The 15,080-nt window shown below is 47.5% G+C and overlaps 2 protein-coding genes across 3 annotated transcripts in view; one reads left to right on the forward strand and one right to left on the reverse strand.

Annotated features, from left to right (window-relative positions):
- LOC123585392 (olfactory receptor 10Z1) lies at positions 1 to 942 on the forward strand. The gene has a single exon (XM_045453504.1). The coding sequence runs from the start codon at positions 1 to 3 to the stop codon at positions 940 to 942; it is 942 nt and encodes a 313-aa protein (XP_045309460.1).
- Positions 943 to 5,955: 5,013 nt separating this feature from the next.
- Positions 5,956 to 15,080, reverse strand: part of SPTA1 (spectrin alpha, erythrocytic 1) — a 66,239-nt gene continuing 57,114 nt past the window's right edge. The window contains exons 44-52 of one of the 2 annotated variants that reach the window (XM_045454838.1): positions 13,459 to 13,755; positions 12,297 to 12,409; positions 11,108 to 11,125; positions 10,568 to 10,619; positions 9,349 to 9,536; positions 8,379 to 8,432; positions 7,848 to 7,994; positions 7,074 to 7,218; positions 5,957 to 6,560 (exon numbers count right to left, since the gene is read on the reverse strand). In XM_045454838.1, coding sequence (XP_045310794.1) covers positions 6,435 to 6,560; positions 7,074 to 7,218; positions 7,848 to 7,994; positions 8,379 to 8,432; positions 9,349 to 9,536; positions 10,568 to 10,619; positions 11,108 to 11,125; positions 12,297 to 12,409; positions 13,459 to 13,755 — 1,140 coding nt within the window. In that variant the 3' untranslated portion in view covers positions 5,957 to 6,434. Of the gene's footprint in view, positions 6,561 to 7,073; positions 7,219 to 7,847; positions 7,995 to 8,378; positions 8,433 to 9,348; positions 9,537 to 10,567; positions 10,620 to 11,107; positions 11,126 to 12,296; positions 12,410 to 13,458; positions 13,756 to 15,080 lie in introns of both variants that reach the window. The other variant, XM_045454839.1, reaches the window with a different exon arrangement.

The following is a 15,080-nucleotide window of genomic DNA, read 5'->3' on the forward strand; positions in this document are numbered from 1 at the left end:
ATGGGGCAGACCAATGCAACCACCTGGAGGGGCTTTGTCTTCCTGGGCTTCTCCGGCTTCGGGGAGCTTCAGCTCCTGCTCTTTGCACTCTTCTTCTCTCTGTATCTGGTCACCCTGACCAGCAATGTCTTCATTATTGTGGTCATCAGGCTGGACAGCCATCTGCACACCCCCATGTACCTCCTCCTTTCCTTCCTGTCTTTCTCTGAGACCTGCTACACCTTGGGCATCATCCCTAAGATGCTCTCCAGCCTGGTCATGGGGGGCCAGGCCATCTCCTATGAGGGCTGTGCTGCCCAGATGTTCTTCTCTGCCTCGTGGGCCTGTACCAACTGCTTCCTCCTGGCCGTCATGGGCTTTGACAGGTATGTGGCCATCTGTGCCCCATTGCACTATGCCAGCCGCATGGATCCTCCTTTCTGCGCCCGGCTGGTTGGCACCTCCTTCCTGAGTGGGTACCTCTTTGGGCTGGGAATGACACTGGTCATTTTCCACCTCCCATTCTGCGGCTCCCACGAGATCCAGCACTTTTTCTGTGACACGCCGCCCGTGCTGAGCCTGGCCTGTGGGGACACAGGCCCGAGTGAGCTGGGCATCCTCATCCTTAGCCTGCTGGTCCTCCTGGTCTCTTTCTCCTCCATCACCATCTCCTACGCCTACATTCTGGCAGCTATCCTGAGGATCCCCTCCACTGAGGGGCGGAAGAAGGCCTTCTCCACCTGTGCCTCCCATCTCACAGTGGTCATCATCCACTATGGCTGTGCCTCCTTCATGTACTTGAGGCCCAAAGCCAGTTACTCTCTTGAGCGGGATCAGCTGATTGCGGTCACCTATACCGTGGTGACCCCTCTCCTCAACCCTATTGTTTATAGTTTAAGGAATCGCGCTGTGCAAACAGCCCTGAGAAGTGCCTTCCGAGGGAGGTTGTTGGGTGCAGGATGAAGGCTCTCCCGTGGCTCAGCCTCCTTTGCGTAGGCTGGACTGAGAACAGGAACCCAGGCCAACCGGCCACATACTCTGCGTCTCAGGTCAAAGCTGTCCCATCCCCAACCGTCTGGGAGAGCCCAATCCTGCAGCCTAGAGTCCGGGGGGGGGGGGGGGGGTGCGGGGCTGCTGGGGGAGCGGAGCAGGGCTTCCTGCTCTGTCCATGGTGCTTAACTCCCACTGAGCTCAGAATCTGAATTTCCACTTTCGGCCTAAGAGATGCCACCACGGAAACCCCATTCGTTAAGAATTTTCCAGCTCGGCTGATCAGAGAGCAGCTTGGCACTTCAAGTTCAAAGCAGGGCTGGCTGGGGCCCTATCAGGGATACTGTAGATGTTCATAAAATCACTGCATAATTAGAATATCCTACCCATAATGCTCTTCCAAGATCGAAATTCATTGAGAATCTATTTGACAGATTCGTTTGAATGTTCTGTTAAATGAAAAGGTAGGTTTTTTTTTCTCTCCCCCAGAGGGTGCCTTTCATCTTTTTTTATATTATTGTCCCATCTATCTCTGGCTCATTGTTTCTTTGTGCCCTGTGTTGGCCTCATGATCTCTGGTGTTAAGGACCTCCTTGCTTGGCTCACTCCCTAGCACGGACGCTGTCCTGTAGAATCTGTGGTGGAGACACTGTCCCGTGTATTACACTTTCCACCTGTAACGTCTCGCGCACAGACATTCTTAGGGGTAAGTAAAGGTATCATGAATTCGCACGGTTGTCAGGTAGGAGTTTGAATGCAGGCCCTGTAACTGACTGTGTGATGCTGGGTAAGTTACATTACCTTTCTCAGCCTCAACGTCCTCATCTGTAAAATGGTTGTAACTTGGTGGTTTTGCATGGCTTACTAAACGGAACCATGCATGTAAAGAATTTAGCACAGTACTTGGATCATAGTCATCTTCCCATAAATGTCGGCTGCTAGTATTGATAACGAGCTAAGCAAAGTAATATCAGCTTTTAGTTTGGGGAGAGGTTAATTTCCGTGGAGAGTCAGAGACTTCAAGGTTAACATCGGTGGATTTCAGAGGTTTTGTGTCTAAGGTGATACTTGAACTTGTTCTTCACAGATGGGTAAGTTTTAATGCAGTCAGTGGGAAGGAAGAATCTGCGAAAAGAGAAAATAGGGTAACTAAAGTCTCAATGGCAAGGCAATCTAGGCTTGTGTCAGAGTTTGGTGAATTGTCCAGAGACGCTGAAAATGCGTCACCAGTGGTGCTGAGAAGTTGACTTGGGTGAAGGCATTTTTTCGCGGATAGCAGCTTCAATACCTTGCTTCAGGCTTGGTGCCTTCGGCAGTGGGAGAGAGGACACCGTAAAACCTCTGAGCAGAGAGCTGAGTGGTGTCTGGAAACTGATTCAGGAAGATTAATCCAGCAGCAGAGAGGATGACAGATCTCAGCAGAGAGAAAAAAGAGGCAAAGAGATCAGTAAGAAATCCATCATTATCATCATAAAGAAAGGCATGGAGACCAGAACATGGATAGTGGGGCTGGAAGCTGAAGAAAATTATGAAACATAAGAGGTTTTGAAAATGCCGAATTCACATAATTCAGCAATGAATGAGCAGTGGGGGGCAAGAGTTGAGAGAAACTCATATTGGGGGGATTTTTTTTCAAATGAGAATTCATACTTTTCTATGTTCTCAGGGAAGAAACACAGACTCCAGTTAGAACTTTGTGGAAATTAAATTTGGGAGGAAGGGAGCCAGATCCCAGAGAAGAGAACAGGTTGGGGAGAGGTAGGAGAGTTAGTCAGATGGCAGAAAGGGCCTGGGTCATTGGAGAGAAGTTGGGTACTCTCGCATCCTTTTCATTCCAGGCTGGGAGTAATCTCCCCATTGCACTGAGGCTGCCTGAGCAAATTCATTTCCCAAATCGATTCAGTCCATCTAGCACGGCATTCCCTAAATGCACACCTAGCAGTGGTGGGAAAAGATGTTCTAAGAATTAGTAATACTCAAAGGTCCTACTGACTTCCAAATGTAGTAGTCTTAAGTTTGGAAGGACATAAAAATCACATGGGGGTGGAACGATTGTTCAGAATAGGTGTTCCTGGGAGCCATCCCTACAGACAGAGCCTACAACTGACCTGGGGTGGGGCCAGGCAGAAAGAGTTTATGAAATCACTCTAGGTGATTCAAATTCCCTCCTTTGGTTAAATAAGTGACCATGTGCTTCTTACAAAGAATAAATCATCCTTCCAGGCACATGCATGCGCGCACGCACACACACACACACACACAGCAAAACAGAGGCCCCTCTGATGTGAACACGACCACATGTACCCAACTCATGGTCCTTAAGGAGCCCATTAAGCCACGAGGGTCTGGAATCTGACTTCCTGAGGTTAAAGCCCTGATCTGCCACGTTCTGCACACGTGACCTAGGGCAAGCTTCTTCGCCTTTCTGTGCCTTCGTTTCCCAGCCATAGAACAGGATGATAGTAGGATCTGCTTTCTTTTTCTTAAATGTTTATTTATTTTTGACAGAGAGAGAGAGAGAGAGAGAGAGAGAGAGCAGGGGAGGGGCAGAGAGAGCAGGAGACACAGAATCTGAAACAGGCTCCAGGCTCCGAGCTGTCAGCACAGAGCCCGACGCGGGGCTCAAACTCACAAACCATGAGATCATGACATGGACCGAAATCGACTGCTTCACCCACGGAGCCACCCAGCACCCCTGGTGGCATCTGATTTCTAGGGCTCTTTTGGAGAAGATTGTTATAAAGTTTTCAGAACAGAGCCTGCCACGCACAGAGCACTTCTTACAGCCATCTGCTATTGTTTGGAGCTTCCAGACAGCATCACTTGAGGCTGCCTGTTCATGCTGGGGGAAGCTGGGACCAGCAGTGCCCTGCATCTTGCATTCCATGACTTAACTGGACAAGCAGGAGTACAGGGCTTTGCCTGGCACAGCATCTGACTGGAGAAAGCAGGAATCCGGATCCTGGGCCCGGAGAGGATTGCAGATTGGGAAACCGGCCTGGATACAGGAAACAGAAGTCTGACAGCTTCCAGGCAAATGCCTGGTGTCAGAGAGGTGCATTAAAAGTAAAGGGGAGCATTCTTTTAGGAGTGGAAGAGTTATAGAGACACAACTGAGCAGTAGGGATCATGAAAACACCCACGGATGTAGCTGTAGGGCTGGGGCTCGGAAACAGGCTTCGTTCTATATGTTGTAAAGAAAAGAATTAATAGGACTAAGTCAAGGGCTCCAGTTTAAAGTAAGTGAACAGAAAGTTAATAAAAGATGAGTATTGGGGCGCCTGGGTGGCTCAGTTGGTTAAGCATCTGACTTCGGCTCAGGTCATGATCTTGTAGTTTGTGAGGTCGAGCCCCACATCAGGCTCTGTGCTGACAGCGCTGTCTCTCTCTCTCTACCAAAAATTAATAAAATGTTAAAAAAATTGAAAAAAAAAAAACTAGAGTATCAGGTGGAACTTAAACCCAAATCACGAGGGACATTTGATAGGAGTTCTAATTGTTAAAAGTTGAATATTTACAGACCCAACAAAATTATGTATGCTGCTCCCTGCATTTCCATTTTTACTTGTGTGCCTAGGTGGTCAGAATCTGACTTCAGAGGGAGCTGTATGTGACTCTGACATCATCATCTTCTGTGGTCTTTTGTTGATTCATCAGATAAATATTATCTCCTCTGGCCTCAATATGACCCAATATCTTTCATGAGATGCTAATAGTCCTTTGCCTTAAAGAGCATTTCTTGACCCATCATCCATCATGCCTAATAATCTGATTCAGGCCTTGCAGATACTTGGGGGAGGGGGAGGCTCGGGATGAGAATGGAACCATACTTACCTTTGCCTTTGTTCATTACAAGCACGTGTTTGTTAGAGTCTCCCTACTTCTTGGTAAGTGTGATATTAATGATACTGTTTGTGATGGTCCATTGGGCTAGCTTTTTGTCAACTGCAACCATTCTTGGTAACTCATAATCGAGTGGTTTTTTCCTTCAAATCCTTTTTGATTTTCATGTTCAGTAGTCTCCAAATGTTTAAGCAAAACTTAGTAAAAAGCTTTATACATTATTAGCAGCAAAGATAGCTTTTTGGTTTTAACCAAAGATTCGCTTAAGTGGCTCCAGGGACAGAATTTGTCCCTGGCTGAGGAAGGACTGACTTTTGTGTGAAGGATGAGTTGGGACAAGGCGATAATCAGGTAGCAATATCCAGGGGCTGGCCACGGACACCGTGCAGGATGCTAGCACAAGGTACAAGGCCGACTGACCTAAGAATTCTCTCCAGCAAACAACACCGTCGGCTTTTACAAGTGTGGACAGAACATCAGCTTTGGCCTGAACATCTTTTGGAGACAGCACCCCCCCCCCCCTTCTTGTTTTTCTTCCTTAATTCTTCATTTTGGAAACAGTTCTACTTCTTACTAATTCTCTTCTTAGAGAATTAGAATTCTCTAATGGGAGGCAGAAGGAAATCAAAACCAATAGTCTCGTCATTGCATTAAAATGTAAGGGCAAACGTGAGGACACAGAGTACAAAAGGAAGCCCTGTTTGGCCAGAATCTCACCATTCTGAGACTAATGACATCCTCTCTCATGGAGAAGTATGGAAAAGGGACAGATCAAGAGGAAAACAGGTGCTGGCATTTTTCTTCATTTTCTACAGACACAAGTATTGGGGTTCTCCAGGATGTCAAATATCTTCATTTCCAAATGTAGGAGTTTTATTTATTTATTTATTTTGAGAAAGACAGAGACAGAGTGAGCGGGGGAGGGGCAGAGAGAATCCCAAGCAGGCTCCGTGCTGTCACTGCAGAGCCCGACTCCAGGCTCGAACTCACGAAACCGCGAGATCGTGACCTGAGCCGAAACCAAGAGTCGGACGCTTAATGGACGGAGCCACCCGGGGAACCCCTCAAAGGTGAGAATTTAGACATGTTCCAAAACTCAAGAGAAGCTCTTTGTAACTCGTCTTGGACTTTATCCGTTCCACCCTGGCCCTTGTTCTCAGTGTAATTACCTGCCCATGTTTAGATGGCTGTGTGATTCTCAGAAATACAGAAGCTCACGTGTGTAACATGTTACTTCATATTGCCCTATTAAAAAGAAATACTTAAATATGAGGGTTTTTTTTTTACAAAAGGAAATATTTTATTCCGTAATCAGAACAAAACAAAGTAATAAAGAATGTGTAGACTCCAACAAGAAAAAATAAAGAACTTGACCCCTGAGTAGTCACTGGTTGCGTAAGAAATAAGCCCGTGATGCTTCCTCTCCTCCAACTCTGTTAATGACTTATATCCTCCAGCTTGAGATTTTTCCAGGTCCTCTAATAAGTGTAACACACACACACACACACACACACACACACACACACAGACTATCTCCCTCCCCCCCATACTTGCCTGTCTCCTTCCTCCCCCAGTACTTGCCACCACACCAAGATTTTCTACGACCCCGGGAAAGCTGTTTATCAGTTGCCAAAGTAGGAACTGGTGAAGCCCACGTAGTCATAACCAGCAAGGTGTCTTTGGCCTCGCGGGTCCATGTATTCTTGCATATGTGATGCACAGAACTGCACTTGCTCTGGGGTTAGGGCCTGAAACAAAACAGAGATACAGTCCCAGGGATGAAAAACAGCTGACTCCTTGGGGCTGGCGATAGGCCTTGAACCTTGGGGACCGCAGAGACTTAGAAGCAGCAGCCGGCCCTGTTCCCACCGCACACCTTCTCCGAAATCTGTAATTTCCCAGGAGAAAGACCAGCCCATCTTTTCAACCAGCCCCGACCCAGAGGCTCCCCTCTCACTTTGACCACACACCTTATCCCATTCCATAAACTTTGGGATAGGAAACAGTTTTCCAAATTGAGTTTCAGGTTTGGAATTGACTGCTACAGTCATTAGAGGATGACTCTACATTTGTAGGCCGGGACAAGACAAAATGAAAGGTGAGTAAAGCAAATGACAAGTTGTGCAGTAGAGTGTCTGAGCCAAGAGGACAAAAGGTGGGTGGGGGAGGGTAGCTGCCAATGGGAGGCTGCCCGGCCCCAAGTAAGCAAGCTCTGGAATACGATGGGAGCACAGCGACCATGGACGCAACTGGAATCTGACCTGCTTCATGTCGTCTTTGGTAATATAGGCCTTGCCCTCTGCCAGGGCCTGGAAGCCATTCTCTATTTCATCGCTGGACTTGATGTTCTCTGACTCCTTGTCGATCAGGAATGAGGTGTAGTCCTCCAGAGTGATGTAGCCCTTCCTGGGGGACAAATGGGCTCAGCTCTCTGAGAACGTGGGCTGCGATCTCTGTTTTGACCCTGCTTCCCACACCCTTGCAGCTAAGCCAATGCAGCTTCTGCGGCCCCAGCCTCTGCTCCCGGGGGAGCCCTCTGGCCGGATGCCCCTCACAGTCTGCAAGTCTCCACCAGCCCCAGTCCCCAGGCGCTTCAAGCTTTTCAAGTTGAATCGAAGGCCTCAATTTCTGGTCTTGTGGCATCCTTGGCATTGGAAAGAACTAGCACCTTCATGACTGTCTCCACCCTCCCCCCTACCCCCCACGCACACGACCCCACCCCCTCCAGGTGGCCTCGGAATCATCTGGGTATCCTAGGACCTTACAGGGAAAGATGCTTCTCTCAAGGACCAGTTGAAATTCATAGATCAAAAGTGAAAAGCAGGAATCGAGCAAATTGCAGGGGCTGTGCCTGAGCTGGAATCAGTGCCATGCACTTCGGAGCTGATCCTACCGAGGCAGAAAAGGCTGCCCAACTCATGTCTATACAGACTGTGTCTTCCTATTCCCGAGATGAGTTAACAGAGTCATGTTTTATGGATCATTTCACTCTCTGCCCTGGTCTCCAAGCCCCATTCCCTCAGTCTCCTTCCTACCTCCCTGGATCGACGACATCCAGGAACTTCTCAAACTTGGGCTCCGGTTCATCGTCCTCCACCATGGGCAGGTAGTAGTTGAGTCCTCTGAGGCAGGACCGGAAATCTCTGTGACTCAAGCGCCCCGTCAGATTCTCATCAAAATGTCTGAAGAACAAAACCATTTTATCAAGTTCCATGGAGAACCAGATAAGAACAGAAACAGACAGTTCTTGTGGGACTGGCTGAGGCTTTAACGTGCCACAGGTCATCAGAGGGCTGAGTGGAGAGCTTGCCTGTGTTTCTGCACTATTTTTAACCCGGTGGATGGAGTAAAGACAGTCAAATGGGGACCATGAGAGAAATGCATTTTCTCAAGTCCAGGAATTCTCATAGACACATTCAAAGCCGTGACTTGAGGCTCATTAACACGTCTAGATCTTCATTTAAGATCTTACCAAGCCACACTGAGGGGACAAATTTAGTTATTTGGAGATTCATTCTGAATGTGTTGGAAAGCAAAGAACGGGTCAACTATGAAGATCTACTCACTTATAGGTTGTGCTGAACTCCTTTAATGTCTCCTCACTCACACCTATGGTGTCTCTGAAAGGAAAAGCATGAATTGGCCCATGAAATGAAACGGAAAAACATCAGAAGGCTTGCCATGTGGAAGAGAGAGGGATGTCGGTGGATAATATGCTATTCAGATCATCTAGTTCAGGGCTTGGCAAACTATAACCCGTGGGCCAAATCTAGCCTGCCACTTGCTTTTGCACAGTTTAATGGGCTATGGAGGGTTTTTTACCTCTTTACGTGCTTGGAAATAATTAAAAGAAGAAGTGTTTCATTCAACATTAAAGTTGCACGAAATTCAAATTTCAGTGTCCATAAATAGAATCTTATTGAAACACGTACACGCTCATGAATTTGTGGGTTATTAATAGCCCTTTGTCTCTACAACAGCAGAGTGAGTAGTTGCAACAGAAACGACATGGCTCTCCAAGGCTGACGCATTTACGATTGGTCTGTTCACAGGGAAAGTTTGCCAATCCCTTGTCTAGATAATAATGCTGTCATTGTTATCGACACCTCAAGCTGCTTTGACGTAATTAATTTATTTAGAAAAACAAGCGACTTTTGCTCTTCTGGCTCTCCACCTTGACTATTTCTTGCACTCTAGACATCTGAGACAGGCTTTTACAAAAGGGACTGTTTCCTGAAGAGATCGCATAAGAACAAGGGACTCTGAGAACTGAATGATGAATAGCTTCAGGGGGATGGGGCGCGGTCTCCTGTCTCAAGATAGATTCCCATATAAAAAGAAATCGTCATTCTGTGGGGCAGCAGAGAGAGAGGGAGAGAAAGAGAATATTGATTAGTCTGCAGATGGTGTGCGTACTACCTCCGAAGCAGCTCTTTTATAAACAGTACCCCAAACTCTAGCCCTTGGGGCTCACTGAGTTCCTGACACCCAGTACCACCCACGCCCTGCCCAGCCCTGGTCGCGGGTCCACAGTACTTGGCTTGGATCTGTTGTTCCAGGTTGTGCTGCATCCGCGTTCCCAGCTGGTGGAGCTGGTCCCACCGCTGGGCCAGCCCGATGGTGCTGTACTTGATGTCCAGGACCAGGGCCTCTTCTAAGTTGTCTCCCAGATCCTCAATCTTGGTCAGCTGGCGCTTCATGGCCTGAATCTCCTTCTGTTTCCGCTAGAGAAGACCGACCAAAGGAAAGAGCGGTCACACAGGGTAGCTCCGAACCAGGCGATGGTAGAGAAGATTAAGAAGCTGATGGGTTTGGGTTTCCCCTGCCTGCTCCCGAATGATTTTCAGGCATCTTCCTGTCCTCTGTGAAAAATGAACTGCTCAAGGGGTCCACTTCTGTATTCCTCATTTATGCAATGGTGGGAAGGTTAAGTGATGGGACGTCTGTCATTCTGGACATCTGCCATATAGAAGTCGAAGAGGTAGCAGTTACGTGCTGCAGGAGAGAGGAGTAGCACTCCTGCAGCATGTAACTGCTAACTCTTAGACTTAAGAGACTTAAGAGATTGAATGTAGATCCTCTACATTCAATCGTATTATTTTCCCATGTCAAATGACAACAGAAATGGGGGAACGCTCCAGATCATAGGCCCGGAGCTTCTGTATTTGTTCTCATTTTTTTTTTAAGTTTATTTTAAGTTTATATCTCTCTCAAAAATAAAGAGAGAGAGAGGAAAAAGAAAGACAAAGAACATGCATGTGCACAGGCACCGGGGAGGAGCAGAGAGGATCCGAAAGATCTGATGGGGACAGAGGATCCGAGATGGGCTCCATGCCGAGAGCAGACAGCCCCACACAGGGCTCAGACCCACGAACCCTGAACCTTGAGATCATGACCTGAGCTGAAGTCACACACTTAACTGACTGAGCCATCCGGGCACCCCGGCTCTCATTCGTAATCATCATCTTAATCATAATGATGTAGGCATTATGAACTCCATTGTACAGATACAAAAGCTCAGGTTCAGACATTGAAGTGAACCGATGTCCTTGTCCGTGAAGTGTCAGTCAATGGTGAGAATGCAAATGGCGGGCAGGGTTGGGACTAGAACCTTAAGCTCTTGACCTTCAGGCCCGGAAATGTACCTAAAAGTACTACTAGGGTTGCCTTTAGGTTCACGTAAAAGTTCTCCCGGTTTTCCTGGCACTCCTTGTAATTCTGGCAACATCCTCAGCTGATGCTCAACATTACTTACTTTATTTGCTTCCAACTGGGATTCCAGGGTTCCCGTCTCTTTGAGCAAAGACCTAGTTAAGAAGCAGAGGAAAATGTTACTCATAAAATCAGAGGTCAAGATTTCACCCAGACGGACTGATTCTGACACCCTACGTCTCTCTACCTCTGTATCTTATTATAATGGCCTCTTCAGAATGAATTTTCACACCAGATTTTCATGAAACCAAACCCTTCTGTCAGCTAGCAAGTTGCTGGACAGATGAGAAGGGAAGGAAGGTCTGTCCTCATTCTTCTGTGCCTGTGAGAAGACTGCCATAGTCCCCCTGATTCTTACTCTGGGACATACCCTTAACCTAACAAGGGCAAGTCTCCCCCTCGGGGGGTACAGGGCAGGATGATATACCCTGTACTTCTCTTTCCACCCCATGCTTCCACTTAGGTGCCATCTCAATCTGATGGTGACGATGGCAAAGATGCCCCATGCTGAGTCCTCCGCTTGCCTCCAGAATATAACAGACACATCTATGACAAAACGAACACGGTAACACAAAATACTGACCCATCCAGAAAATAAGCCCTGGGCGTGGAGGTTGGGAGCAGCGATCAGAAGAGAGAAAAGAGAAACCACGTGTTAACATGGATGACTTCAATGATCTTCTTTCCTCAGATCTAAGACATATTCTAAATCTTCTGTAACCAGAAAAGAGGAACCCGTTTTGCGCTGTCCCCAGAGTCTCGCCCCCTCAGAGGAGCCTCTGTGCGGCTCCTCCTGTCCTGGGATGGAGAAGAGCTCAGGTGTCAGGTGACCATGCGAGGTGTCGGGGACACACTGCTGGGGGTGGGGGTGGGGGTGGGTGGGAGGGACCACACCAGAGGCAGAGGATGATGCGCTTTGCTTTCTCTGCCCTCTGTCACCTGAGTTTCGGCCATGACACAGGATTGCTTTCTGCTCATTGTCTGGTTTTTCCTTTGCTGGGTTTGTGGGAGCAGTCAGTACATATCACGGGCTGTCGAAGCCACCACTTTGACCACATTTCTGACCCACCTGCTGGAGACGGCCTGCAAACCTTGACATTTATGCTAACGTATTATACCTTCCGAGTCTCTTCTTTTCCAGATCATTTGCCCCGGAAGATGTGACAAATGTTATTGTCACGTATAGGACATTCTGCATTTAATAAAAGCAGCCCGCACCTATGATCTCACTGATTTTCACCACGGCTTCTTTTTAGCGATGGGGCAGCCTGAGAGCTTCATAGCAGGTGTTCGCAGTGGGCTTCGCCTTTGGTCACGCCCATAAATACACACGTGACCTGGAGCAAGTCAACTCGTCTACTGATCTTCTTCCCACACTTGGGGACAGAGATAATCGAATCGGCTCTGTGCACATTTCAAGGTCTCTCTGAGAGTTAAGGGAGGTGACGGGTATAGAAGCACTTTGTAAAGTGCCAACATAAGGGACTGCTATGGTTTTTAGACTTTAATCACAGGCAACGGGGGAAAATGAGAGCATCAAGGAGAGAACGTGGAAGGTAACACGACGGGCCGTGGCACGAAATTCTCGTTTCTTGCTTTTGCACGGACTGACTTAGAAAACCATCAATTCCAGATGAAAAACACAGACAGGATCTGGTGATTTTAGAACACCATAAATCCTGTAGGACCCCCCCCTCCCCTACTCTCCTCAGACACACATTTCACCCCCGTGGTGACACAGGGATCATGGGTTTGGGGACAGTACCACGCACCTGGTCTCCAAGATCCACTGAAGGAAGGCACTGGCGTTCTGCTCAAACTCCTGGCACATCTCAAAGTTCTTGACCTGTCTCTCCTCCTCTTTTTGTAGCTCCTGCTCCCGTTCCTAAACCCCGAATCACAGAGAGAAGAGTGAACGCTGAAGACCTTTCTTTGTAGTAAAATAGCTGCTTGGTAGCTATTCTCAGCTGCACATCTTCCCCTGATCTAACCTGTCTTCCGGAAGCATGTAGTACGTGCTCCTATGTCAGCCCGCCCTCTCCTCGCCCCCGAAGGAGAAGGAAGCTCCCATCACGCATCTGTAAGACCAAGCCCAGTGACAGACAAGCTAGTAATAAAGGCAAATCATCTTTCTTCTCATTTGTTTTCTGGGTGCAATTTTCATTTAAATGAACATAAAAGGAGCCTTTTAAGGGAAAGCAGCCTTCCTTTAGGGAAAGGTAGTAACGAGAGTTGCCATCTAAAATTGGTGATATTTTCATGAAATTTTTCTGCTAAGCTTTTTAATATCTTCTCCAGTTTCTATGATAAATGTCATTATAGACAGACAAACACAAACACATAAAAAAAAAAAGGCACTTTGGAGGTATGTATAAAATGCGTGCCTTGGATGGGGGAATTCTAGAGACTGTGGACATATATACGAACCTCGTGAACTTTCCATAGCCCTTTTTTTTTTAAACGTTTTTATTTATTTTTGAGACAGAGAGAGACAGAACATGAGCAGGGGAGGGGCAGAGAGAGAGGGAGACACAGAATCCGAAGCAGGCTCCAGGCTCTGAGCTGTCTGCACAGAGCCCGATGCGGGGCTCGAACTCACGGACCGTGAGCCCTGAGCTGAAGTCGGACGCTTAACCGACAGAGCCGCCCAGGTGCCCCTCCATGGCCCATTTTTACAGCCACCTCCTGGAACTTGTGTTCGCCTCCCTGAATCACTGCTCACCACCCGGAGACATGAGAGTGTCTGAGCTCTGGGGCGTAGGGCTGTACCTTACTGTGGACATATTTCCAACATTTTCTTAGATAGATTCCGTTGCTGTCCCAACATGGTTATTAATAGCGTCCTTTCCTTCTCAAAAGGCCCCCCAACTTGTATACTAAATTAGGTGGTCACGCTCGCCACAGCGAAAGAATGTCTCTGCCGTATGCCGGTACCTTGATGATGTCATGTAGGTGCTTCCAGACCTTCTCCAGCACCTCCATCGTCAACCAGGTGTAAGGGCTGGAAGGCACGTCTAAGGCCTTAATCTGCTGGTCCAGCTCCAGCAAATAGTTGAAGTCCGACTGGGCCCCCACCAAGGAGGCCAGGAAGGCCTCCTGGTCCTTCTGCAGTTTCCGTATCTCGTTCAGGGAAACACAGTGCACAGGCTCTGACAGGTCCTCCTTGGCGTTCTCACACCAGTGGTTGAAAGCGGAAGCCTTGTGTGCAAATTCCATGAACAGCTCCTCAGCCTGCAGAAGAAAAAGTCACCTCCATCTTGCCCGATAAAACCCCTCGGCAAAAGAGAAGACTGAGGATATGAAAAAGAAGAATGCCCATCTTCAAATATTAGGCGGGTCAGCAACTGTGGGAGGGCAGAACGGAAACCACCGAGCGCCACGTGCCCAGCAGGCGGGCAGGCGAGTTCGAGGCCTGGCGCCCTGGTTGAGAGTAGCCGAGGCCTCCACCGTCTGCACGTAAGGAGGCGGAAGGACTCTTAGCATTGCTTTAACTCCGAGAGTCCGAAAGAAGCGAGGGCCATTTTCAGCCATACGATTTCACAAGTTGTTATTCTGAAGTCTGTGCTCGAGTTCTACCTGTCACACAGGGAACGTGCAAACATCAGTGTCACATGAATGCATGGATGAGCGTTTGAATAAGCAAATCATTTATGGGCTAGGCCAGTCTATCCACACCTCTCTGATGTCTCTTTGTCTGTACTGAGTTCTTTTCCTGCCTTCCTTCTAGAACTCGTTCAGGGCTCAGCTCGTGCTTGAAGCCCCCGCTTAAACCCAGCTCCCACCCTCTGGTCTGTACCCTTACTCCTAGATTACTGTCTGGCGTTCTCCATATGCTCTCGATGACTCTGAATTCTCTGAATCTCTGAACAACAGAAATAGCATGGATTGTTCCAAACACTGGTGATCAAAACTAGTTTTGGATTTACAATGTATCATAGATTTGGGGCACCTGGGTGGCTCATTCAGTTGGCCATCCAACCCTTGATTTCGGCTCAGATCATGATCTCGCATTGTGGGATCAAGCCCCATGTCCAGCTCTGTGCTGACAGAGTGGAGCTTGCTTGGGATTTTCTCTCACTCCCTCTGCCCCTCCCGCATGCTCTCGCTCTCTCTCCTTCCCTCTAAAATACCCACATACATACATACATACTCAGCAGTTTATACTTCCCAAGAGATTTATCTTAAGCAAATATGAAAATGAGTTCTCATCCCCAAATATGTTGGTTTAAAGAGGAAAAAATTGGCCTAAATGGAAGGGAGATTACAAAGGTACTACACCATTACATCTTACCCTGTACTCATTTGGGCAATGTATATGCTAAAAATAGACCAGTACAGAGAAATTGACTTGGTTCCTATACAGGAAATAAAAAGAAAACCTATATAAAGTATTTCATATTATTTTTGTAATATTATGGATCACCTGAGTATTTTACAAAGATTTTATAATCAGAAAATAAAATAGCAAATCTCTTTGCAAGTTCAAAAATTAAGCTAAATAGAATCAGAAGGTAAAGCATCTTTCTATCTAGAATGCATATGTGTGCAAAGTTGCC

This window comes from Leopardus geoffroyi, chromosome C3 (genome assembly GCF_018350155.1).
Source record: "Leopardus geoffroyi isolate Oge1 chromosome C3, O.geoffroyi_Oge1_pat1.0, whole genome shotgun sequence".
Classification (NCBI taxonomy): domain Eukaryota; kingdom Metazoa; phylum Chordata; class Mammalia; order Carnivora; family Felidae; genus Leopardus; species Leopardus geoffroyi.